The sequence below is a fragment of the Pristis pectinata genome, chromosome 1 (genome assembly GCF_009764475.1).
Source record: "Pristis pectinata isolate sPriPec2 chromosome 1, sPriPec2.1.pri, whole genome shotgun sequence".
Classification (NCBI taxonomy): Eukaryota; Metazoa; Chordata; class Chondrichthyes; order Rhinopristiformes; family Pristidae; genus Pristis; species Pristis pectinata.
In genome coordinates this window covers 16,778,053-16,805,514 of record NC_067405.1, presented here as the reverse complement: position 1 = coordinate 16,805,514, position 27,462 = coordinate 16,778,053, and the positions used below count along the sequence as shown (strand labels likewise).

The window sequence follows — 27,462 nt, the reverse complement described above, 5'->3', positions numbered from 1 at the left end:
TGTCTCCTTTGTTCCAAAGAAAGCCATCCGCCCCTCCTCATAACTTCAAGGATGATGCATTTTGGGAAGCCAAACATTGGTATTGGAATTGGTTTATTATTGTCACTTGTACCGAGGTCCAGTGAAAAGCTTGTCTTACAAACCAATCGTACAGGTCAATTCATTACAAAGTGCAGTTACATTGAGTCAGTACAGAGTGCATTGATGTAGTACAGGTAAAAACAATAACAGTACAGAGTAAAGTGTCACAGCTACAGAGAAAATGCAGTGCAATAAGGTGTGAGGTCACAAGGTAGATCGTGAGGTCATAGTCCATCTCATTGTATAAGGGAACTGTTCAATAGTCTTATCACAGTGGGGTAGAAGCTGTCCTTAAGTCTGGTGGAAGAGGAGAGAAGAGAGAATGTCCCGGGTGGGTGGGGTCTTTGATTATGCTGGCTGCTTCACCAAGACAGTGAGAGGTAAAGACAGAGTCCAAGGAGGGGAGGCTGGTGTCCTTAATGCGCTGGGCTGTGTCCACAGCTCTCTGCAGTTTCTTGCGGTCCTGGGCAGAGCAGTTGCCGTACCAAGCTGTGATACATCCAGATAGGATGCTTTCAATGGTGCATCGGTAAAAGTTGGTGAGAGTCAAAGGGGACAAACCAAATTTCTTTAGCCTCCTGAGGAAGTAGAGGCGCTGGTGAGCTTTCTTGGCCATGGCATCTACGTGATTTGACCAGGGCAGACTGTTGGTGATGTTCACTCCCAGGAACTTGAAGCTCTCAACCCTCTCGACCTCAGCACCATTGAAGTAGACAGGTGTATGTACACCGCCCCCTTTCCTGAAGTTCATGATGAGCTCTTTTGTTTTGTTGACATTGAGGGCAAGGTTGTTGTCATGACACCATTCCACTAAGCTCTCTATCTCCTTCCTGTACTCCGACTCATCGCTGTTTGAGATACGGCCTACAATGGTGGTATCATCTGCAAACTTGTAGATGGAGTTAGAGCAGAATCTGGCCACACAGACATGAGTGTATAGGGAGTAGAGTACATGGGTAGGACATATCTAATATATGGTGGGGCACTAAGGAACGTTGATGAATGGGGACCTCGGGGTTCAAATCCATAGTTCTCTTAAACTGGCAACATGGGCAGATGGGGCGGTGAAGAAAGTATGTGGCTTGTTTGCCTTCATATGTTGGGGCATAGAATATAAAAGTTGGGACATTATGTTGCAACCTTATAAAACACTGGTTAGATGCTCTCAGAGTATTGTGTGCAGTTCTGGTTGCCATTGGATAGGAAGGACATGGTGCAGAGCAGATTCACCAGGATATTGCCAGGTTGAAACACTTAAGTTATGAGGAGAGAGTGGATAGGTTGGGCTTGCTTTTCCTGTAGCAAAGTAGGTCGAGGGGTGACATGATAGAGGTATATAAAATTATGAGAGGCAAAGATGGGTAGATAGTCAGAACCTTTTTCCATGCTAGGGGTGTCAAGAACAAGGTGGCATAGATTTAAGGTGAGAGGAAGGAGTTTTAAATGGGATTTGAGGAGAAGGTGGGCTGAGGGACCTGCTTTTGTGCTGCACAACTCTATGACTCTATAATTCTCCTGTCCTGACAATATGCTTGTTTATTTCCGCACACTCCCTGGTGCTATGCTTCAGTGGTGTGTGACCAGAACTGCGCAGAGTACTGTGGCTGCGACTAATAGTTTCTTTTCTAACGTTTTGTTTTTTTATAATTAATAACTAAAAGTGGTCAAACAAAAAATGCTTAATAAAACACAATTATTTTCTTTTCAGCCTTGTTTTCAGAATTATTCTGGAAGTCAGTTTGAAACCCCTGGAAACTCTAGGACAATCCTGGAAGATTGGCTACTCTGGGTCTGCAGTCTATCTTGAATGTGCACGAAGAAAGTGATTAGCACAATATTTGCAGATATGTGTTGTACAACACTGTTCTCAAGAGGCTTTAAGGCAAATACGCATCCAGGTATGTAAACTACAAGTGCCAGATAACACCAGGCTGTCGTTTCTTCTAATGATGCTGTGAATCTGAGTCCCATTACTTGATGTCTATATTGGATGCAGGATTTTTTTCGAAGGTGCATTTTTCTCTGCCACTTGCTTGACCCTGAGAGCAGTCCCTCTGCTTCCCAGATGCAGCTGCAAAGCACACTTCACAACTCCATAAATTATTTATAATCAAACAGAGGTCTTAGTCGCCAGTGAGAAAAAAAATGATGGTTTCGTGTCCATTAATGGATAATTTATGCATTTTCAGAAGGTGATTAACTCTAAGTGGCATGCAACTTTTCTGGTTTTACATTACAGCCAAGTGGGTCTTTTGAAAATCTGCATTGTTTGTGGAGCTATAATTAAAATTCCACAAAAGCCTTCAGAGTACCATAAAGCTTCAGCTCGATTTGTAAATGTTCATTAAGAGCATCTCACAAAAGGGAGATTTGTACAATTCAGAGCGCTTGACCTAATTGTTGTTGTGTTTCAGAACGAAAAGTTTTGTGTTAGAACACAGGCCTATTAATTCACTTTGGTTAGTAGATTTAGTCCAGTGGCACAACAGAATAGCCCCTTAAGCAATACATTGTGACTGAACACATCAATCCCCAGGTGAGTTACCAATCTCTTCTGTCAGTGTCATCTGTGGCTCAGCTGGAAGCACTGATGCCTCTGTGAGATGGTTCAAGTACCACTCTAGGAGACTTGAGCACAAAACTCCAGGCAGACACTCCAGTGCAGAATGATGACAGTTTGAGATGTTTTCTTTAAAATGAGATGTTAAACTGAACTCTCTCAAGTGAGCGATAACACAATCTCATGGCACTGTTTCAAAGACAAGCAGGGGAGTTATCCTTGATGCCTGTCCAATACTGCTATATCTCAACCAACATTAATAAAACTAAGTCAGACCATTATTAGTTTGCAAACTGTGTGCAGATTGGATTGTGAGTTTTCTACATGATCTAAAAGGTATTTTGGGAAGTCCTGAAATTAAAGAAGATGCTTTTTATATGTAAGGACCAGGCAGGGTGTAATTGATACTCTACCAGGAGAAGACAGATGTTCATGGATAGTCGCAGGTATTTAGTTAGGCCATGGTCAGATCACTAGCTAACAGTCTATCATTCTTAAAAGCTCCAATTGTTTTGACATTCAAAGATTTAAGGCGATGAGCTGTGGGAAAAGAATATCTGTTTCCTAATACATAAAAATAGATTTAGTGCCATTCTTCAGTAGTACTTCTGCACAGCATTTCAGTTTACATAGGGTCATAGAGTTATACAGCACGAAACAGGCCCTTCGGCCCAACTTGTCCATGCCAACCAAGATGTCAATCTGAGCTAGAACATAAAATGTAGAACAATACAGTACAGGAACAGGCCCTTCAGCCCACGATGTTGGGCCGAACTAATTAAACTAATGACACCTAATTAAACTAATCCCTTCTGCCTACACATGGGCCATATCCCTCCATTCTCTGCATATTCATGTGCCTATCTAAGAGCCTCTTAGTCTCACTTCACTGTGTTTGGCCCATATCTCTCTAAACCTTACATTAATGTTGTCAGGTTTGCAAACAAATCACCCAAAAATCCCTCTCAGAAAAGGCTATCCATCTATGCTGCAATGTAATATGCAAACCAGGATTTTGCCAGCAAGTGTAGCTACAACCTCACAGCTCCAGTGCCCTGGGTCATGTCTGCGTGGAGTTTGCAAGTTCTTTCTGTTACCACATGGGTTTCCACCAGGTGTTCCAGTTTCCTCCCACATCCCAAAGGCATGCAGATTGTTAATGTAAATGGCCATCGTAAATTGCCCTGAGTGTGTAGGTGAGTGGTAGGAGTGGTACAGAAGGGAGGTAGTAAAATAGTGAAATGGAGACACAAGAGACTGCAGATACTGGAACCTGGAACATAAAACAAACTGCTGGAGGAAATTAGCAGGCCGGGCAGCATATATAGAGGAAATAGACAGTTGACCATTTGGGATACGACCTGAAACGTCAACTATCCATGCCCCTCTACAGGACCCACTGAGTTCCTCCAGCAGTTTTGTTTCTTTGTGCTAGAGGAGGAGGGGATGGGAATGTTGGGGGGATGAATAAAGGGATTAGTGTGGATGGGTGCTTGATAGTTGGCACAGACTTGATGGGCCAAAGGACTTGTTTCTGAGCTGTGTGGCTTAATGACCATCTTGTAATAACCTTCCTTGTCAGCTTCTGAATAGTTTGCTGCACCAGTAATTGGACTGATCTCTACCTGAGGCTTGGTCTTAGTTCAGGCTGCATCCCTGAACATTTCAAAGAGTACTTTTAAGTCAAATATACAGTGGGCAGGTGGGATACATGCCTTGATATTACAGGAAGTGGAAGGGAGGAGAACTGTGGACCAGTGGGGCCAGCACTTCCTCTTTCCGAGTTGTGAAGAGGTGAAGATGTGCCTGTGTAACTAGCGTGGCTTCCAGAATTATTAAATCCCAGAAAATGCCCTGGTGATCAGATCGTATCAGGAGCATAGATATCCAAGCCCAACAGTCCCAATCAAGGAAATGTGAAGTACTGGAGCCAGGAAGGGTCTGGACAATGGATAAGGAGCAGTGGAAGAAACTTAAACAGGGGATAGACTTAACATCAGGAGTGTGAAGAATATTGCTTCAAAATTTGCATCAGAACACAAATAGTCCCTGACCTCTGCTGGATGATTGAAAAGTATAGTAGACTGAGCAGGCGTGAGAGTGGCATCAAAGCAATTATGTTACAGGATTAGTATATCAATAGTGCTGAACTGATTATTCAGATTCAGGAGTTCAAATCCTACCACAGCAGCTGAGAAATTTGAATTCAATTAATTAAATGCAAAATAGAAAGCTAGTGTTTTTAACGGTGACCATAAAACTACCTGATCATTTAAAAACCCATCTGGTTTAATGTCCTTTAGGGAATAGAATTAACTTCCCTTACTTGACCTATATGTGACTGTGGACCCATTTTTTTTAAACATCTATTCTTTCTTAGGGTGTGGATATCATTGACAATGCCAATGTTTACTCTCCATCCCCAAGTTCCCTTGAACTAAGGAGACAGTTTTGAGTTAAGCTCATTTGTACATATAGGCTAGAACGGATAAAGGTAGCAGATTTTCTCCCACTTTAATGAAGAACTTTTTTTTTAACCACAATCCAAGTTTCATTACTGAAATCTTTCCTATCAAAATCACAGATTTCATTTAATTACTTGAATTTAAATCCCCCAGCATCTCTGTTGTGCTTTGAACCCATATCTCCGGATTAATTGCTAGCCTATTAACCATTATATTACCATACACCTTGCTGCTGTTTAACTGTCCTGTGAAATGGTGCATCAAGTGACTCAGTTCAAGGACAGCAAGGGATGGCCAATAAATGCCAAAGACATTCACAACCAGTGAGTGTGCCAGAAATGGCCGAGAAATTAGTCATCTGGGACCACATTCCAACAGGGAAGTGTGAAGAGAAAATAACCCATTTCCAGTTCCACTATAAAAGAGCTCCTTTGATGACGCTGACTTTATTCTGAAACAGGTTCACTTTGAGTTCACCTTTCTTCATCCAGGACAGCCTGAAGGCCAGTACAAATGAAGGAGGAAAAGTCAGACAAGACTCTTGTCTTTAAATCCTGTCGGAAAGATACCTATCTAGAAATTCATTCCTGAGGAGTAGAGTTAAAGGTGCCACCTAATCCATTCTTTTTGGTCAATATGTTGACATAATGCACAAAAACAATGCCAAATCTTCCTGTCATGAGATACATATTGGCCTGACCTTCACTCTTCAAGGGAACATATACTTCTTAGAATACAGGCAGGCACAGTAGTGTAGCAGTTAGCGTAATGCTATTACAGCACCAGAGACCCAGGTTCAATTCTGGCCGCTGTCTGTAAGGAGTTTGTACATTCTCCCAATGCCTGCATGTGTTTCCTTCAGGTGCTCTGGTTAGACGTATGGGTTAGGAAGTTGTGGGCATGCTATGTTGGTGCCGGAAGCGTGGTGACACTTGTGGGCTGCCCCCAGAACACTCTCCGCAAAAGATGCATTTCACTGTGTGTTTAGATGTACATGTGACTAATAAGGATATCTTATCTTATCTTATATTGTTCTTTACAATATTGAGTCTCAGAACAATCCCATCAATCCCATTCCCCCACTTTTCCCCCTAAAACTCACTCTTCTGCATCTCCCATGAGTCACCCATACTGGGGGTAAGTTAGAGTAGCCATTTTACCAAATACCAGCAGATCTTTGGGATGAGGGAGGAAACTGGAGCACCTGGAGGAAACCCACATGGTCACAGGGAAATTTGCAAGCTCCATGCAAACAGAAGCTGAGCTCAGAATTGAATCTGGGTTGTTGGAGCTTAGAGACAGCTGGACTACCTGCAGCTCCACTGTGGCTCACGTGAGGAACAGTCACCTGGGTAAAGTAGGGAACAATTATCAGGGTCTGCCATTTTATTCCTACATGGATACTCTGTCCAAGAAAAGCAAAGATGAGGGGGAAAAGAGGGAACAACAGATCAGACCTTACAGAGCTCCCCCTGCCCAGATCTGAATCCTTGCTGGTAAAAATGAAGGCCCTAATCACTTCAATCCACATGAACAAGGGTAGCTGACAGTTCTGGTGACTGGAGTTCAATCCTGACCTCAGGTGCTGTCTATGTGGGGTTTGCATGTTCTCTCTGTAACTGCATGGGTTTCCTTCAGGTGCTCTGGTTTCCTCCCACATCCCAGGGATGTGCAGGTTGGTAGGTCGTAAATTGTACATTGTACAATGGTACAATGGGACATTGCACATTGTAAATTGTACAATGGCACATTGTAAATTGCCTCCAGTATGTTGGTGAGTGGTAGAATCTGGGGGGAGCTGATGGCAATGTGTAAATGGTGCAGACTCAGTGATCCAAAAGGCTTGTTTTCATCCTGTATAATTCTGTAACTAAGGTATTCCTCATCCTGGGAACCACCAGCATCAGCCAGAGAAATAATTGCCATGGGTGACCTCTGGGCCTGGCCTGGGTGACAGTAAATCAACTTAGAATCGAGAAAAAAGTGTGATGTTAAACATACGTTTCAAATGACTTCAATGCCCTTCCTTCTCTGCAGTACAGTTGCTGTAAGGCAGGGGCAATGAAGACAAAGCAAGGAAGAGGTAATCGAGGCATTCCTTTTTCAGAAAAATACTTTTCCCCATGAGTTTTTTTGCAGAAAAGTGCTGTGATTTGGGTTCCAGGAAAACAAAACTACAGCATTAAAAAAGTCTTTATGGTCCTGACAGGACAACTTTTACTGTGGCAGAGTCCTTTCTGCTGCATGCTTGTGGGACTTTACATAAAAGGCAAGTTGAGAGGTGCAGAGGTACAGGAGGACCTCTGGAGAGTGACGCTGAACAGAGCTAAGATTCATCTCGCAGAGGCAGAGGCAGTTGCACCTCATGACACCAATCTGCTCAGCCAACAAACCCGGCTCTGCCAAGACAGATGCGATAGGTTGGGAAGTCTAGTTAATCAACTGAATGCAAAGTACTCTGGTGCTACTGCACTTAATCTTTTAAGTTACACAGCTCCTGAGCACTTGGAATAACTAGGGGCATTTCTTTGCTGAAGTGAGCACTCTTTACCTATCGTTTCTATTTACATTTGTGCATTTAATATTATGAATATGCAAACACCGTTATATAGATGGTCTTCTCAATTCTGGCTGAGGTAAAGGGTGCCAGTGTTGCTTCCTCAGAATTGCCTAAATATTCACCCTACATGAATTAATTTTGACGGGGTCTGTTGCTGGGCTATCGTATCACTGTAGGCAAGATATCCATATGCATCACCACTCAGTGTCCACAAGCATTCACTCTCCAGTGGGGGAAATCACTGAACGGCATCAGGAGCTGGGTGCTTGGCTGACTTTCCACTCTCTTGCTCAGTGGGGGTGTGCAGAAGTGGAAGCCAACCATTATGTTGCAGCCAGTTCCCCAGCAGAGATCTCCTAATTCATGACTTGAAACCTGGCACCCTCAGGTCTGCCTGGCTTTACAATCTTTATTCAAATTGCTAACTGTTACGTTTTAACAGAGGCGCTCTTTAAAATAATCCAACTCTTAAATCAATACTGCATTGTATTGATAAACGGTTAAAGATTACTTGTATTTCCTCTGGATTTTTTTCAGATTTCTGACAAATTAAATGTCCATTTAATGAGTTCATTAACTTATCATTAAGTAGCTTAAAGATAATCCATAGTAAAATCCTTCTATCCTGCAAGAAGTTTCTTCATATCTGCTTGTGGTTTCTCAATAGATCCTTGTGATTCAGAATCAAAGATTTGTAATTTGTTTATGGATATATATTGACATAAAACAATTCCCACCCACTATAGCACTATATAGCAGCAGCTACACATTCCACTTCATTTACGAAATTTGGTTCCAGATCAATACATCCCGATTTCAGAAGCAGAGTAGAATATACAGATACCACTAAATAGCGAATTTGGCTCTACTAACCAGAGATGAATTTCTGGGCAATATCAATTGTGATTTTAGCTTACTAAAGACTTGAGCCAATGAAAATTATTAAATTCTTTGAGTTTTAACTGAAACTTATCAGTCCATACCTCTTTTGAGGGGAGGGTCATGCACTGCAATACACCATGAACAATATAAGTGACCAATATTGTTTTATGCCAGGGAATTAATAATTATTTTGTTTATCACAAAATTAAAACTGAGGTTAAATCGGTAGGACAAAACATAAACCAGCCTCTACTGAACATCTTCTTACGGTAATTACCTCCATTCCCAGGAAGCTTACAGCTTCTAAGTATTTGTGTAGGTTTAGTTTTTCTGAAAATTAGATGACCTAAAATACCAAGATGAAAATCAGTTCTGACAAAGGTTTTTTGACTGTAACGTTACCTCAGTTTCTCTTTCTGTAGATGCTGCCTGACCTATTGAGAGTTTCCAGCAATTACCATTTTTATTTAAACTACCAGTTGTTCATCCTTTGATTTGTTAATTTCTATTGTATGTTACTGTTCTGCTAGATTACATTGTGAGATACCTTGGAATTAATTTTGAAGGTGGAAGAAGTTCTTTGCAGGATGTATGGTAAGGGTTGTATAGTTGACATGTGAAAGTTCTGCTTAAACCTAGAGATTAGGTACAACTTTAATGGATGGAGCATAGACGATGATAGGTCAGACTGCACTTATCCCCTAGAAGGACCAGGCTTCCTACTGACCTTTTCTAAGTTTAAATTCTTGTATGAAAACAGCATTGGTCAATCAAGCCTGTTCCTTTTAAAGGCTAACAGGACAGATCCCCGCTGTTATTGTGAAAATTAGCACATCCACTGGACTTTTTAACCTGTTTGATCTTAAGCAAAAATTGACATCTGCTGCCAACAGTGGGAGGAAATGTGTGTATTTTACATCCACTGCACCGAGCTAATTTAATTTCAGACTATTCACTCACAATTGCTGCTTGAAAGGCAGACAATACAAGGCAGCTCATATTGCACTAAATTAATTACAGTCATCAAAAGTATGCACTTAAGTAGATTTCACATCACACATCATTGCTGGCCAATTGAAACACTGAAATGGAGTGGTCTTAGAGGTCCTTGAAACCTAACAGAATCAAGAACTCATGCACAATGATCGCACAAGGTCTGAAAACACAAGAACCTAAAAATCGGAGTTCACTCTTTCTTAGTGACAGAGTTCACTCTTTCTAAGCACGCACTAGCTTTAGAATTATAAGCACCCAATTATGTAATTCAGAGAAATATCAGGAAATAAGGGGGGGAAAACTGTAAGGGGGATAGAGACATAAAAATTCTGCAGATGCTGGAATCTGGAGCAATACACAAAATGTGCTGGAGGAACTCAGCAGGTCGGGCAGCATCTATGGACGGAAATAAACAGTCTACGTTTCAGGCTGAGACCCTTCATCAGGACTGGAAAGGAAGAGGGCAGAAGTCAGAATAAGAAGGTGGGGGGAGAGGGAGGGGGAGGAGCACACACAGGCAGGGGATAGGTGAGTTCAGGTGATAGGTGAGTCCAGGTGAGAGGGGGAAGGTAGGTGGGTGGGGGAGGGGGAGAAGAGGTAATGAGCTGAGAGGTGATAGATAGAAGAGGTCAAGGGCTGAAGAAGAAGGAATCTGGGAGGAGAGGGCAGTGGACCATGGAATCAAGGATGAAGGAGGGGAGGAGAGGAGACGGGCAGGTCATCAAGGCGGGGGAAGGGAGCCACAGGAATAAGGGACAGGGTTGTTTTTACACTGATTCATGCAGTTAAATCAGTTAAATTCTACTTGCATAGTTTCCAAAACCAGCAGGCTGAAGAGATTGCAGCTGCTACATCATTGCCACACGGAACAATGGAAGGCTGTCCAGTTCCTTCCTCTCAGTAAGTGGTCATGCAGGAGCCTCAGATAAGGCTGCCATAGAGGTGAGGGGAAACATGAGTTATCCGTATGTCTGACCATCCCACCACCCACAACCCCCGGAAGTACACTGATCTGATTCTCTTGCCATGAGAAGCTTTATGCCAGGACAAGACATGGGCTCAACACTCTGGTATAGATCACAGCATTGATCTCTGCAGTGAATTCAATCAAAAGGAACAAATAAATAATGGAAGACTTAGTAATGCCGTATCAGAAAGGCTGAACAATAAAAAAAAACTGAGGCAGAATGATTCAGAAAACAACACTTCACTGGAATAGGTGACACTTAAATCGATGCCTCTGCTGACCTATGGGGTTTGCTTCTTGTTTCACTGTGAATTAAAAATGACAGGATGCACTATTAACAGGTCATTTCTGTTGGTAAATGTAGAAATGGCTTTTGCACATTGGATGACAGCCACTGACATCGGACATGCTAAGGTGATTTGCATTTGGAAGTTCCTGGGCCAATTTTCTGACAGCTGGAAATCGATCTAAAAATAATAGCTGGTGCAATTGAATGTGCAGAGAACATCTTTTATGTGCAAAATTTGCATGGAAATTGTGTGTGAGTGGGCCCAATTTCTCAACAAAGGAGTTTTTAATATCCGTAATTCGTGTTCCTACATATTCCCAGGCTGGGTACAAACATATGGAAATATTTGAATACTTTTTGGAAGTATCTTTGTATAAAATTAGAGAAATCTTACACTAGAGGTCAACCCTTTGGGAAGGGGCAATGCAGAACAATGTACAGCTAAAGCCTCTAGATACAATTTACATTTGACAAAGATGCTACAATTGGAACCCAGTTGATCATTTCTGCAATGCGCTGCCAGGAGAAGTGGTAGAAGCAGATACAACAGCAATGTTTAAGAAGCAGTAGCTCTTAAACAGTCTCTTCCAGGCCCTTCCAGCCTCCTTCGCTCTTTTCCCAGAGGCAATGTATGCTGATGTATTTGACATGTATCAGCAATTTCAGTTAGCCAATCTACTTAAAACCATGAACAGAGTTTGTTTGGTCTATTGGTAGTTCCAAACCAGATTATCTACTGTAATGATTTTTCCCTGTTAATATTTTATTCCCTATGTTCTAATGCCTGAGAGGCACTAAATGACTTTGCTTCAATTGTCACATTATCCAACCCATAGTCTAATATTTTCCCAGAAAAACTATGTTCAAACCTGCACTTCGATACTTCTTGAACTGCTCTTAAGCTTACTCAGTGTAGGAGTGAAGCTAGAGATATTTATGAGCACTCATTGATAATGAGCTGCGTGGTGAAGCCAATTTTACCCTTAATTGGTGGCCACATAATCCTTCTTTCCAGCAGGAGCCACAGGATATCAATCAGGAAGAGGAACCTTGGTTAATTATTCCTCTTTCCAGATCTGGAGTGCTAAGCCAGTTGTGAAGGTTTAGGAAGTTGCTTGGCTGAGATCATTAAACCTTCTGATCCCTGTGCCTGTGTCCGGTAGTGAATTTATCCACTAAGTCATCATGCTCTCCATAGCATCAATGCCATTGGTCTGCTTTCAGAGCATTTGTTTTCAATTTTTGATGACCATCTGTCCTATAACTTGCAGAAAGGAATGGTAAAGCACAGAGGTCAGCAAGGTTGGTGTCACTCAGGAGGCTAGACTACAAAATAGGCAGCAGACTCCTTGTTGCCCACCAGTAAAGTAATAAATTACCACAAGCCTGTGAAGAGGAACAAAATAAATGAAGGGTTAATCCACTGCTAGCCTGGAGGGAGTCTGGTTTTCACAGGCTTCATAAGGTGAAAAGTCTTCAACTCAAAATCTTGCCAGAAATGCGACGTGCACACCTTCAAGACATCAACTTCATTTTAGCCTTGACTGTGTACACTCAATGACCAAGGCAAGAGGGCTGCCAAATGAACAAAGCTTAAAACCCTGCTTCACACTGAGGTACGTTAGCACTGTGGTTAAGTTCCAGGACCAGTATTTAGAGGTTAGATTATTGATCTGGAGACGTTCAAACATCACTATGACAGCATCTGGCAAATTTAAGTTCAATTATTTAAATAAATCTGTTTTAAAAACTGTCAGTAATGGTGACCATGAAACAACTGGATTGCAGTTTAAAACCCCATCTGATTCATTAATTTCATTCATTCTCTTTTGCTCCTTTTCCCCAGAATGTGACTCCTAACCCACCGGTGTAATCAGCTCTAAACTGAACGCTGTGTTGGCCTTGCGGCTTGTTCCACTCCAGATGCCCTGATGTCCACATCCTGTGAGTGCATTACAGAAGACCTGATATAAAGAGAACCCACTGTTTCCTTTTATTAACAGGCTTACAGGGAGAACATGTAATTTATTCTTTCTCACTGAATGAGCTGAACCAAAATTTCCTGTTTGGTGCACCTTTGTCCACTCATTTCTGCCAACTATTCCTCCTTAGTCTGCTTTAATACTTGACAAATAGAGCTGCTGCCCTTTAGATCTCCACCAGTGAAGAGCAACATATTGAACCTAGGTGCCTGACTTAATGATGCAAATATTATGATGTTGCTAAATATTTAATTAATTACATACATTTCATATATTGCATATTCACAAGATTTGTGGTGCAGGTTTAATTACTGATTACAAAGAAGCAGAAATGGGTTTTAGTCCCAGCAAATTCCTGTCTTATTCTACTTGTTTCGCAGGTGCCTTCGGGTGGATCCACAATTTGACCACTAGCTGCCCTAAACAAAATCCTGCGGGAAGACATTCCAATGTGAATGAAAGTCAGAATAAAATGCTGGTTATGTTTGATGTGGTCCAGTCCCAATTTGGAAACTCCAGTTAAAAGAGATGGGATTGATAAAGTTCACCCCGTTCTTTTCAAGGTAGGAGATACATATAGCAAGGGTCACTGAACAGCTGAAATTTCACTGACCGCTATTTCAATGAAGTCACTAACCAGTCTGCTGACAACTTCATGGAAATAAGAACTTGAAACGAATGCATTAAACAGCACTGGGAATATTATAAGCCCTCACCTGCCTGTGATTGACCCATTATGAGAATATAAAATGATGGAAGGCCAATGGTTGGTGATTTTCCACAGAACATGGGCAAATGAATGAGAGGGAAATAGAGGGATATGGGCATTCTGTAGGCAGGAGGGAATAGCTACGTCGGCACAACATTGTGGGCCGAAAGGCCTGTTCTGTGCTGTACTGTTCTATGTTCTATGTGCAAACATTCTTTAACTCTGGAACTAGAACTTGTTGATAGGACATTAATGGTGCTTTTGATTACTGTACTCACATGGAATGGCCATGAAATGTGTGGCTCAGACTAGATCACATCATGATTCCAAGATGAAACAGAAACTCAAGAAAAATCAATTTCAAAGAAATAAAACCTTGATGGTTTCCTTGTTGTCTGTCTTTCTGGTTTGTCAGGGAGGATCTCAGAAATGTCAGTAAGTGCTCCCTGAACTTACCCATTTGGTAGGGTAATATATGGAAGTAATGTCAACTGTAATATAAACAATGACAGCAGTTAGATTTATGATTACCAGACCTCCAGAAATGGCCTGTTTTGTCCAGAGATTGATGATCAGTAGCCTGTATGGGGGAGCATGCAATCCAGGAAAGGCTATTTCAAAAAGAAGCAGATATTCCTTTGCCCGAGATCATCAGCTGTCTGCTTCTTGGATCATGCTGTTTCTTCCATTGTGGTCCAGGACATAGTTCCAGCACATAGTTTCAGCACATTGGCATAGCCCAGGGCAGTGAAGTGGAGCACAGGGCTTCTCCCAGCTCAAGGTGGCACGCAGTGCTGATAGGGCACACACGGTAGTGTAGCGATTAGTGTAATGCTATTACAGTGCCAGTGACCCGGGTTCAATTCCAGCCACTGTCTGTAAGGAGTTTGTACGTTCTCCCCGTGTCTGTGTGGGTTTACTCCAGGTGCTCCGGTTTCCTCCCACATTCCAAAGACGTACGAGTTAGGAAATTATGGGCATGCTATGTTGGCGCCGGAAGCATGGCGACACTTGCGGGCTGCCCCCAGAACACTCTCCGCAAAAGATGCATTTCACTGTGGGTTTCGATGTATATGTGACCAATAAAGATATCTTATGTATTTAGAATGGGTTTGGCAGCTGGTGAGGCTGTGCCCAGACTCAGAGACTGCTAAAGCCGTCACAGCTATTTAATGTTTGTGAATGTTTTTAGAATTTACAATCGACACTAATGAGGGACTATAAAAAAATTAAAAAACAATAATTTAAAAATTGAAATCATTAATAAAAAATTAGAAATGACTAAAAACAATTAATACACTTAAACTAGCAATTAAATCAAATAAAAAATCTCCATTTACCTTTCCACCTGCAGCAAATCTCTCCCAATCACTTCAATTGGCCCTCTGTACTTGCACCAGATTGGTGCAGGTTCTCTGATCTCCAAGTCTGACATCTGCAGAATATGCAGATGTCTACTTTGCCTTAAGAGTCACAGAGAATCTTCGAGACATACAGCATGGAAACAGGCCAGTCAGACCATCGCCCATCAACCACCCACTTACGTTAACCCGATATTAATCCCATTTTTTATTTTACTCACATTCTCTTCAACTCCCCACTAGAGATGTAGAATCCTTACATTCACCTACACGCTTTGCAGCGGCCAATTAACTTCCCAACCTGCACATTTTTGGGATGTGGGAAGGGACCGGAGCATCCGGACGAACACCATTGTGGTCATACAGCGAATGTGCAAACTCTACACAGGCAGCGCCAGAGGTTGGGCTTGAACCCAGGGTCTCTAGCACTACGAGGCAGTGGTTTTACTGGCTGTGCCACCATGCCAACTTGTTGCACTCCATGGATCCCATTATGGGCTTATACACAAAATGCTGGAGGAACTCAGTAAGTCAGGCAGCATCTACAGAGAAAAATGGACAGTTGATGCTTCAGGTTGAGACCATTCATCTGGACCAAAAGATAGAGGGGAGGTAGCCAGAAGAAAGAGGTGGAGAGAAAGGGTGGAGCAAGCGACTGGAAGTCACTGGCAGGCAACTGGAGGAACCAGGTGAGGGGGGTGATAGGCAGATGGAGGAGGGGGAAAGAATGGGAATGGGGTCAGAAGCTGGGTGATAGGTGGAAGAGACAAAGACCTGAAGATGACGGAATCTGATAGGAGAGGAAGGTGGAGCTCGGAATAAAGGGAGGGAGGTGGGGAGGGGAAGCAGTGGGAGGAGTGTGTGGGTGACAGGCAGATGGATAGGGTGGGGGAGAGGAAAGAGATAGGGTGATGGGGGCCAGGTGGATCAGGAGGGGAGAGTCGGAGAATTCAATGTTCGTGCTGCCAGGATGCAGATGGCCCAGGTGGAATATGGGGTGCCGTTCTTCGAATTTGCACTTAGCCTCAACTTGGCAGTGGAAGAGGCCTAGGGCAGACATGTCGGTGTGGGAAGGGGAAGGAGGATTACAATGGCTGGCCACAAGGAGATCCGGATAGCCACAGCAGACGGAACAAAGATGCTTGGCGAAGCGGTCACCCAATCTGTGGCCGGTCTCACCAACACAGAGGAAGGCTTAAGTGCTGGCAAATTCACATGGTTCTCAGGGAAGTTCCACCACTCAGTTTTAATTTTAATTTTTGTGAACATTTCATTTTTGAGTCTTAAAATATTGTTTTATTGGGCAGGATGGTTGCAGAAGGAAGGCATCTGATGAAACCTCCAGCCAGGGTTCATAGCTCTAACCTCAACATGATGGACATCTCTGAGGAACAGCAGCTGCCATTTCCAGTAGTTCGCCTGATGTCCTTAAAATGTTTTTTCTGAACCTGCCCAGTTTCTGTGATTATTTTAAAACAATTAGAATTCATTGTCAACTAACTTGGGCTGTCTCAATATATCATAGGGGTTACAAAAAAAAAGGAATTCAACCCAAAAATATTAAGCTTCTAGCTAATGTCATCAACTTGTACTGTAGCCACATAATTACCCTCTATCCAAAGAAAATAATCATAAATTTTCATCCAGCAGTTTTGAGTCATTGAATGGGTTAAACAATGTGTTTGAGTTCATTAGACCTATTCTGTTTCTTTTGATCAGAGGGAAAGAGACCCATACTGCTAATGCACAATAAATTACCGCAGTGTGATAAATGATTCTATTAGCAAAACAGATTGTTAAACTCTGATATAACAGATAGGTGGGAGCAGAAGACCATTCATTCTCCCTGCGGCACTTTCACAGTTGTAAATAGGTTATTTTATGTGTAAATAACACATTAAAACTGAACAATATGTGTGTCCTTTGATAGTGAGCAAATTGGTGCAAATAAATTACAGTGGACAAGAAAGTAAACTAACCCAGATATATAGCAGCTGAATGTTGGAGTGGTACTGAAATGACTGAAGGGGCAGAACAGTGAACAAGCTCTCATTCTACATCTGCAGCCCCAGTAACACTCTAATAGTAAATTATACTGTGACATGAAGGTAATAAGGTTGTATTTTAACAATATTTGAGAGCACCAACATCATTCAGGTCAGAACTGAAGTGAAAAAGTCTTCATGCATATTTTATTCTGTTCACCAAAAACGTGACAAGATATTTATGTCTCTGCAATTGCAAAATTGTTGTTTGCCCTGACCACATTAAAAAAGACTTGGATTGAAATATTGAACAAGTAAAACATGTTTTTAGGTTGGTTGGGGGGGTGGGGGAGGGTACTCTGAGTGATCAGTGTGTCGGCGTGTGTTATGGTGACTGTGTGTGCATCCGTAGAGGCAACTGAAACCTAGTAAGGTGGTATCACTTAAACCAAGGAATGTGGTCCCAGCCCTGCAGGAAGGTCACAAGGAGGTAATTCTTAATATGCTGTAAGGAACAACCGATTATCAGCAGTGATTGAAATTAATCTGTCAACGGGAGCTTTGCCAGAGCTACCTGGATAGAGAAATTGCTGTTCTCTTACTGAACATCAAGTGTACTTTGCACTAATACAGGTCACTGTTAGTTTATGTCTTTCATCAGAAATATCCATTTCTCATTGCTGCTAACAGGAAAAGCATCATGCACTGATAAAAACCAGCAATCTTTCAGACTGGTTACAATTCAAACAGAAAAAGGCAGACCTCCTCCCTTTATTGTTTTCTCAGAATCTAGTTGTCATAAGTATGTGGAATGACTTTGAGCATGTACTTTACTACAGATATAACGAGTTGGCTAGGCAATTGTAAACAGAATCCTGACTTGCAACTTCTGAGGGGGAAAATGTCTTAGAACTATGCAAAGGGTGTAGAAGAAGCGGTTATATTATTAAACCAGTAAGGCATGGATCATTAATCTGGGAAATGAATTTAAATTCCACCACGGTTTAAATTCAAGTAGCTAAACAACTGTGGAATAAAAAGCTAGTCTCAGTAATGATGATTGTGAACCTATTGAGTTGTTATGAAAAATCAGGCAAGGAAATTGCTTTTCCTTGTTTGGTGTTGCCTGGACCCAAAAGTGTGCTCGAGTCTTAACTGTCTCTGTTCAGTGGCAAAAAGGGATGGATAACACATCCTGGCAATGCCAGTGATGTCCTCATTCAGTGAGTGGATAAACTGAAAGCATGTTTGACTTGAATCTCCATGAATTCTTTTTTTTGCCACTCTAGTTGGCAACAGAAGAATGGCAGAACTACCACTTTTGGCAGAGTTTCCACTGCACTCTCCACAGCAGAGCTACCATAGTAACCCATTTATCCTGTAACCAAGTACAGGTGTTTATCTTGCACCTTATGTCTCTGAGAAACACCTTAAAGGACACTGCAAACAACGACTTGCTCCACAACGTGCGCGTCGCTATTACACGGACATGTGCAGCAGCCACAGTGAGTGCGAAGATGTAATAAATAAAATGTGTGCACACTTAATAACCTGCCAGCTTCACTTGTTAAATTCGTCCTTTGTAAAGAGAAGCTGCTGCTCTCCAGCAGTTCCGAAACTCCTTTCTAATGATCAATCAAGTACTAGTCATTACTTCGATGGGTCAGGCTGGCAGGCTCTTCATTAGAACATCAAAACCAAAAAAGAAGTTAAGAGAAAAAAATAAGGATTCAAATTTCCACTTCAAAGATGCCTTTCAATCAGCACCTGCATCACATTCTGGGAGATTGTATGCATTTTCTTGGATTAAGATACAATTTTACTGCTAGCCAGCCATTTGAGTAATTCATTGCTATTTTTTTACATAATGGTCAGCTGATTGGGTCCTGAATTCAGAAGGACCGACTCTTTAAACTTTATTACATCAGACTTTTATCATTTCTCTTCTGACATCTTCAAACATGTTAAAAATAATAAGTGGGGATCAAAAAAAATAAACCCACATGACCCACCACTTTATTTCTTTTTTTACCTTCCCAAAATAATCCTTATTTTAAACATTATTGAAAAAAAGAAATCAGCCTCCAATTTCTTTTAATTAAGGTAATGGCATGGTGAAGTCTGTTGTGGTCATTGGCATTTGGCACCTGGTGGTTGCGTCTGGGAGAACTGACTGAAATTATTTTGTGGCTGGAAGCTCAAGGCTCCATCAGCGATGCAGGGTGACCGGTTAATGGTCCAGTATTATGGACTAGTGGACATATGGGGTCTGAGTCCAAGAGGGTAGGCTACGGATCAGGCAGGCAAACAAATTGGCTGAGTGGAGTGGTGGGAGAGAGGCTGAAGGAAATCCAAGGTGGGCTGGGGCCTGGTGAGGTGGACAAGCAGAATCTGGGGCTGAGGTGGAGAGGAGGGAGGTCTGCATGCATGAGCGGGGATGAGGGAGAAGCCACAAGCAAGGTCGGAAGGTTAGGGGATGTCAAGAGTGAGGAGGTGTGAATCTGGTGTAGAGATCATGGCCTTAATTATGGGTGTCAGAGAGTTGAGTAGGGCCTGAAGTGTGATTGGAGGTGTTAGAAGCCTGGGACATTGGGGAGACAGGAACACAGGAGGGTTGGAGGGGTGAGTATATTCCACGCTATTTGGGGCTGACAAAAGATCAACAATAACTGTGGGACTTACTTTACAAGAGTCACAATTCAGGGCTGTGTTATTGAAATCTGGTTGCCCAAAGGATAACTTGGTCATTTATTTTGAGTATTTATTCATTTTTTGGAATCTGGCTATGGCTAAGACAGCATTTATTATCTCTCCTTAAATGCCCTTGAGAAGGTGGCGATGAGTCACCTTCTTAAAGGGCTGCAATCTTTCAGTGCTATTAGATTGGGAGCTCCAGGATTTAGACCGTCACAATGAAGAAGCAGTGATTTACTTCCAAGTCAGCATGATGTGTGGCTTGGAGGTGAACCTGCAGAAACTATGGTTTTAGAAGGTACTGTTGGAGTAGCCTAGGCAAGTAACTGCAAAACACTTTGTAGCTGCTACATACTGCAGCCACTGTGCAGCAAGTGTGGAGGAATCAATGTTTGGGTTGGGATGGCGTACCTCACAAGCTTTGTCCTAAGTAGATGAGCCTACTGAGAAGTGTTGGAGCTGCACTCATCCAGGCAAGTGGAGAACATCCAACCACTTACCTGGCCATGCCTGAGGTCTTCCTGCATAAGGTGTGGACTGCTTCATTTCATCAGGAATTCCAAATGAAACTGAATATTATTCAATCATCAGTGGACACTCTCACTTCTGTCCCTCCCAATGCTCCAAAAGAAGTATTATATGGAGAATGTTGTCATCCCTTGCACAACTGACGCAGAATGCAAGCAAACATGATTCAGTCTAAGAAGTGCCCAGGAGAATTACCACAGTGATGCTAAACAACTTGTAAATGGTTGTTATTGAATTTCGTTACGACAAGACACAATCTTCCTTTGGGTAAACCAGAAAATGAGCTATGTGATTGAATTTCTAGGCCAATAGCTCCAATCACAATGTTGCATCTTTCTTCTCGATTTGCCTGTAGCTTGTAGAATTAGATAGCTGAAGAAAATCACAGATTTTGTTCATTTAGAATGGAACCCTTGTAGTTCCCTGATCTGCCAATGTCTTGTCAAATAGGTATGAAAGTCAAGAAACTTCATTGGTCATGTTTATCAGCTTGTGACAGGAAGTAGGCAGGTTATCACCTGACCACTGATGTAACAACCAACCAGCCCATGTGAAATAGATGGCCTTAACAGTGTGAAACACAAAGCAAATGTAAGCTTGGAGGGTCAGAACTGTTTCCTAGTAATGAAGATGACTGTGAATACTGTGAGCTGAGATGTCAGTGATAATTATTTGAATGATGTCCCTCATGACAGTGAAGAATTTGATGCAGAGTTTCTGGAAATTGCATAGAGAGGAACTTAAGCTTCATTGTACCCATACCTGTCCAAAAAAGATGCAATGAAGAAAAACCTGTCTGTTCCAGCAGGATGGAACAGGGGCATATCTAGTAGAGGTTCAATCCTCAATTCTGCTACTGTCAGTGGAGTTTGCACGTTCTCCCAGTGATACTCAAGTTTCCTTCAGGTGGTCCAGTTTCCTCCCATATCCCCAAAAGATGCAGGTTGGTAGGTTAAATGACCACTGTGAATTGTCCCTAGTATGTAGCTGAGTGGTAGAATGTGGAGGGGAGTTGGTGGAACAATAGGTTAAATAGGGCCAAAATTAGTGGGTGAAAGGGATTGTTCTGTGAGCTGAATTTTAACTGAATTTTAGCTGAAGTGGTATCCTTCTATGTCCAACAAAATAGGAAAATATGGAAACACAAGAAACTGCAGATGCCGGAATCTGGAACAAAATTCCAGTATTTGATGGTTCTGGGCCTGTACTTGATGGAGTTCAGAGAATGAGGGGAATCTCATTGAAACCTAGTGGATACTGAAGGGCCTGGATAGAGTGGATGTGGAGAGGGTGTTTCCTTTAGTAACAAACTCTAGGACCCAAGGGCACAGCCTCAGAATAAAGAGATGCCCTTTTAAAACTGAGATGAGGAGGAGTTTCTTTAGCCAAAGGGCGGTGAATCTGCAGAATTTGTGGCCACAGAGGGCTGTAGAGGCAAGATCATTGGGTGTATTTAAGGCAGAGATTGATAGATTCTTGATTGGTAAAGGGGTTAAGGGTTACGGGAAGAAGGCAGGAGATTGTGGTTAAAAAAGTGGTTGAATGGCGGAGCAGACTCGACAGGCTGAATGAGCTAATTCTGCTCCTATATCTTATGGTCTCAAGGTCTTAACAAATAAACTGCTGGAGCTTAACTGCTGGACCCTGCAAAGTCCTGATGCAAGGTCTCTCCTGAAAACACCAACAATTCCTTTCCCCCCATAGATGTTGCTTGACCCACTGAGTCCCTCCAGCAATTTGTTTTTTTGCATTGGAAATGTAGAATCATGGATCTAGAACTCAATGATAAGATGTTACTCTTAATTGCGGCACTAGTTGAGATATCCACATGAGGTTTGTAGAACACTTCATCCCAACTTCAGTCAACCACATATTTTTTACATTGTTCAAATGATTACAAGACATGATGACCAAGGTCAGTCTCCAAAGAAATGTCTGGGCTGAGCTATCATGCCTTTCTCACAAAAGAAAACATTATGCATGCTGTCTGAGGGAACAGACTCATCCCTAAACTAAGAACATCCAAATGTTCCAAAGATTAACATCCTTTCATGTACATATCAGGAAGTAACAACTCTTGTGTAACATCAACTGCTGGCCAAAGGATTCAGATGATTCACTTCATCACTGGCATGAAACCAGGCCTGAACAAACAGCGTATACAGCGGTGGGTTGTTTATAGTATTTTGGGTTTTGGACAAGTCAAGAGCAAACTCTGAGTGAAATGTGTATGAACTCATCCAATTCTATCGGATATATAATAAATAAATAAATAAATGATTACACCATTACCTCTACAAAAAAAACAGAATTCAAAATGACTGCTCTATAACGATGTGGAATCCAGGAAACCCAGACACGAGTGCAACAAGTTAGTCATAGGGTTACTCAAACTTGGTTGAGTCGCATTCATCTCAGCAGGATTCGGCTGACTGGAAACCCACAGGGTCCAAATCCAAAGCTAGTGGTAACTACACAAGTCATCTCCTCCAATACTTCTTCCAATTGGTTCTAACATTAACTAGTCAGTAGATTCTCACAGATATGAGTGATGCCAGTTTGCAACCAGGGCCCGCTCACCACTTTCATTGAGTTATACAGAAAATACAACACAGGAAACATGCTACTTCACCCTTCTAGCCTGTACCCGTGTTTAAACTCCACACCATTCCCCTCCCATGCTGCCTACCACAACGGATTTAGTCTAATACGATCCTGTCTAATAAACAGGGTGTGTGTTGAATAAATGAGAATAAGATTTACTTTTTTCTGTGCATTGGAGGGTGTGATTCACTGCAGGTTCTCATATGGTGGTGCGGTTTCATTATGGTTACTTCACTGGGTTTATAATCCAGAGTCCTGGATTAATGACCTGGAGACATGAGTTCAAATCCCACCATGACAGCTGAACAATTTAAAATCAGTTCATTAAACAAATCTGGAATTAAAAAGCTAATCAAGACTATGAAACTGCAGGGCTGCTCTTAAAAACCATCTGGTTCACTAACATCCATTAATGAAGGAAATGTGCTGTCTCTACCTGGTCTAGTTATATGCAACTCCAAATCCAGAGTATTTTGTTTGACTCTTAACTATCTTCTGAGATGATTTAGTAAGCTGCTCAGTTTGAAGGAGGATAGGGATGGGCAGCAAATGCCAGTCATGCGCACAGCCTGCAAACAATAAAGCGTTACACATACCTCGTGCTGCTGCAGAGGCCACTGACTTTTTGTTAGCTTCCGTGAAGACATCCCCTTCAATTATGGAACTCTTGCCCTCTTTCTTTTCAGAGGCAGTGGTCTGTGCTTGGGCTGCCATGGTAGCTGGTCATAGTTCAGTGAACGGAACCTAAGATCCAAGTTCAAACAATAAATATAGAAGGAAAACTGAATGTAACAGGTTGCATAGAGTTTCTTAACTGAGCGATAAACATTTATATGCTGTGCAATTATGGGGTGTGTGAGGAATTAAATAGCTTCTTTCTTGAATAAACATTAAGACCACTAGTTAAGGTGTTTAGTAGCACACAGGAGCCCATTTTTGTCCCCGCCAAGTACGATCACAGATTGCTATGTTTATTGCCATTAAATGGCAATGATTACAGAACTAAGTAAAAGGATTGCTATTGCTGGATATGTTAGAACCTGGAGCCTTTGCAATGTATTTCTCCCCTAATATACAATCTGGACCTACTCACTGTGGTTTACAACATTAAGGTTGTTAGTCACAATACATCTGCTGGTTAGATCAAAGGCAATTTAAAGTGTACAGAAGTGAAATACTGTGGATGCTTGGGAACTCAGAAATAGGAAATAGAAATTGCAGGAAATTGGCATTTGTGAATAGAGAAATGTCTACCTCTCTACCTCATTCTCCACCTTTAAAGACGCTCCTTAAAACCAATTTGTGGTCACCCATCCTAATGCCTTTTTATGTGACAAGGTGTCCAACTTTGAGTAATAGTTGCAACTGTGAAGCAGTTTAGGGCATTTTAGAATATTATTATGACAAAAGTGCTATATAGCTGCAAGCTGATGCAGTTGCACATGTGTCTGATCTTATACAACTATTTTTCTGCCCAACAGTAAACATTAAAACCTCTCTCACAGGTGTCATTTTCTTTTCCTTACCTCATACCCTCTCATCCACTTGCCCAGTTATGAAGGAAGCTGGGTGACTTTTTTTAAATTAATTTTTTGAACCAATTATTTTTGGAATCTGTTTTTTATTGCCAAGACCAGCATTTATTGCCCCTACTTAATTGCCCTTGAGAAGATTGGAGGAAGGTATAAGGGGGATGTCAGAGGTAACTTTTTTACACAGAGAGTGGTGGGTGCATGGAACGCACTGCCGGCAGAGATTGTGAGGGCAGATACATTAGGGACATTTAAGAAACTCTTAGATAGCCATATGAATGATAGAGAAATGGAGGGCTATGTGGGAGGGAAGGGTTAGATAGATATTACAGCAAGATAAAATGTCAGCACAACATCGTGGGCCAAAGGGCCTGTACAGTGCTGTAATGTTCTATGTTCTAAGATGGTCGTGAGCTGCCTTCTTGAACCACTGAAGCCCTACTGGTGAAGGTGCTATTGAACAAGCAATTCCAGGATTCAGACCCAGTGACAATAAAGGATCAGTAACATACTTCCAGGTGAGGATGGTATGCAACTTTTGGTCACTCGTAATTAGTTTATTATTGTCATATGTACCAGGATACAGTAAAAACTTTGTTTTACATGTCATTGCTGTGTTAACTCAACTGAGAGGTGATGCAAAGGAAATTGAGGTTTCAATGGATCAGGTGGTGCAAACATGTTGTTCTTTGTCCTTTAAAGCCCAGACTGATAGGATTAATATCAGCACCTCTGCTGACTGCAAGATCCAGGGAGAGACAAATTAAAAGTGCAATAATATTTCTGAGGGTTAAGTGCGAGTGAAAGAGGGTGAAACATAAAGCGATATTACAATTTAATTAGAATCAATTACCAACTTAACCGGTCAAGATAATTAGAATTAGAGACCGTATGGTCATTGGTAATAGTTAATTGGTTTATTATTGTCACAGGTACAGAGATACAGTGAAAAACTTTGTTTAGCTTGCCATCCATACAGATAATTTCAAAACATAAGTACATCGAAGTAGTACAAGGGAAAAGCAGTAACAGAATGCAAAATATACTGTTACAGTTACACCCACAGAGGAAGTTCAGTGCAGGTAGACAATGAGGTGCAAGGGCCATGACGAGGTAGATCGTGAAGTCAAGAGTTCATCTTTATCATACAAGAAGTCTGTTCAAGAGTCTTATAATGGCAAGATAAAAGCTGTCCTTGAGCGTGGTGGTATGTATTTTCAGGTTTTTGTATCTGTTGCCGGATGGAAGGGGGGAGAACATCTGGGGAGAGGGGTCTTTGATTATGTAAACTGCTTTCCTGAGGCAGTGGAAAGCGTAAACAGACTCCATGGAGGGGAGGCTGGTTTTTGCGATGGACTGAGCTGTGTCCACAACTCTCTGCAATTTCTTGCAGTCTTGGGCAGAGCAGTTGTCACATCAGGAGGGAGTCTGCAAGTGCTCGTGTTCCCATGCACCTGCTGTCCACGTCTTTCCTGGTGGTAGAGGTCACAGGTTGAGGAAGTGCTGTTGGAGGAACCTGTGTGGGTAACTGAAGTGCCTTTTGTAGATGGTATGAACTGCAGCCACTATGCACCATTGATAGAGGGAATAAATGTTTAGATGGGTGATGGGGTGCCAATCAAGCAGGCTGCTAGTCTTGGATGATGTTGTGTTTCCTGAGAATTGTCAGTACTGAACTCATCCGGGGAAGTGGAGAGTATTCCATCATGCCTGTAGGTGGTGGAAAGGTATTGGGGTGACAGGAGGTGAGTCACTCACCTCAAAATTCCCTGCCTCTGATCTGCAATTGTATCTATAATATTTATCTGATTGATCCACTTGAGTTTCTACTCAATGATGACCCCCTGAATATTGATGGTGGGGGACTCTATGATGGTAATTCCACAACGGTGCTAGATGTCAAAGGAAGTCACTCGCACCTCATATTCTGTTCTTGATGAGATATGGAGCAAGTGGTCCTGGCAAAAGGCAAGCTAGGCCTTGGACAGTAGGTATTGGTGATTAAGCACCAACTGACAGCTTCCATCACTGGATGGAGAGTAAGCTGATTGGGAGGTAATTAATTGGATCAGCTTTGTCCTGCTTTTGTGAACAGAACATACCTGGACAAGTTTCTGCATTGCCAAGTAGATGCAAGTGTGGCTAGAGATGCAACTAAGATAAGGTATCTTTATTAGTCACATAAGATACATCGAAACACACAGTGAAATGCATCTTTTGTGTAGAGTGTTCTGGGGGCAGCCTGCAAGTGTCGCCACGTTTCCGGTGCCAGCACAGCATGTCCACAACTTCCTAACCCGTACATCTTTGGAATGTGGGCAGAAACCGGAGCACCCGGAGGAAACCCACGTAGACACGGGGAGAACGTACAAACTCCTTACAGACAGCGGCGGGAATTGAACCCAGGTCGCTGGTGTTGTAATAGTGTTACGCTAACTGCTACACTACCGTGCTAAGTCTGGAGTTCAGGTGTTAGCTCTGGTTTCCTCCCACATTCCAAAGACTTAAGGTTTAGGAAGCTGTGGGCATGCTATATTGGTGCCAGAAGCATGGCGACACTTGCAGGCTGACCCCAGAACACTTCACGCAAAAGATGCATTTCACTGTGTGTTTCGATGTACATGTGACTAATAAAGATATCTTAAAGTACAAAATTTAGGAGCTTGTCAAGTTCCAACATCCTTTGCAATATCCAGTGCCCTCAGCCGTTCTTTGATATCACGTGAAGTGATGTAAGTTGACTGTTGACCGGCTTCTATGACAATAAGGATCTTAGGAGGAAACCATTCAACACTTCTGTCCGAATGGCTTCTTGAGGACGATTTAGCCTTTTCCCTAGCACTTACATGCTGGGCTTTAACATTGTTAAGGATGGGGATGTTCCTGGAGCCCCATCCTCCCATTAGCTGTTTAATTGTCTACCACTAACACAGCTAGATATGATAGGACTTCATAGCTTGGATCAGATCGATTGGTTTTGAGATCGCTCAGCTTTTTCTATGCATGCTGTTTTTGCTGTTTAGCACACGTGTATTGTAGGTCCAATAGGTTTGCTGCCTCATCATTTTTTAAGTAAGCACGAGACAGTTCTCAGCATGCTCTTCGGCACTTGTCATTGTACCAGGGTTGATCCCCAAGTTTGATAGTAATGGTAGAGAGAGGTAAAAAAACAGACCATGAGATTACAGCTTGTGGCAATGGTTCGCACTTTGTTCGCCAAATGCTTGGTGCAGACAAATCAGCAAAGTGGTACTTCGTTATTGTCAA

The 27,462-nt window shown here is 42.1% G+C and overlaps 1 protein-coding gene across 2 annotated transcripts in view; it reads right to left on the bottom strand.

The window, feature by feature from the left end:
• gli2a (GLI family zinc finger 2a) overlaps nucleotides 1–27,462 on the bottom strand; it is a 374,584-nt gene that overhangs the window by 256,628 nt on the left and 90,494 nt on the right. For both annotated transcript variants that reach the window (XM_052013099.1, XM_052013121.1), the window contains exon 3: nucleotides 23,260–23,407. In XM_052013099.1, the coding sequence (XP_051869059.1) occupies nucleotides 23,260–23,377 (118 nt within the window). In that variant the 5' untranslated portion in view covers nucleotides 23,378–23,407. The remainder of the gene's footprint in view (nucleotides 1–23,259; nucleotides 23,408–27,462) is intronic.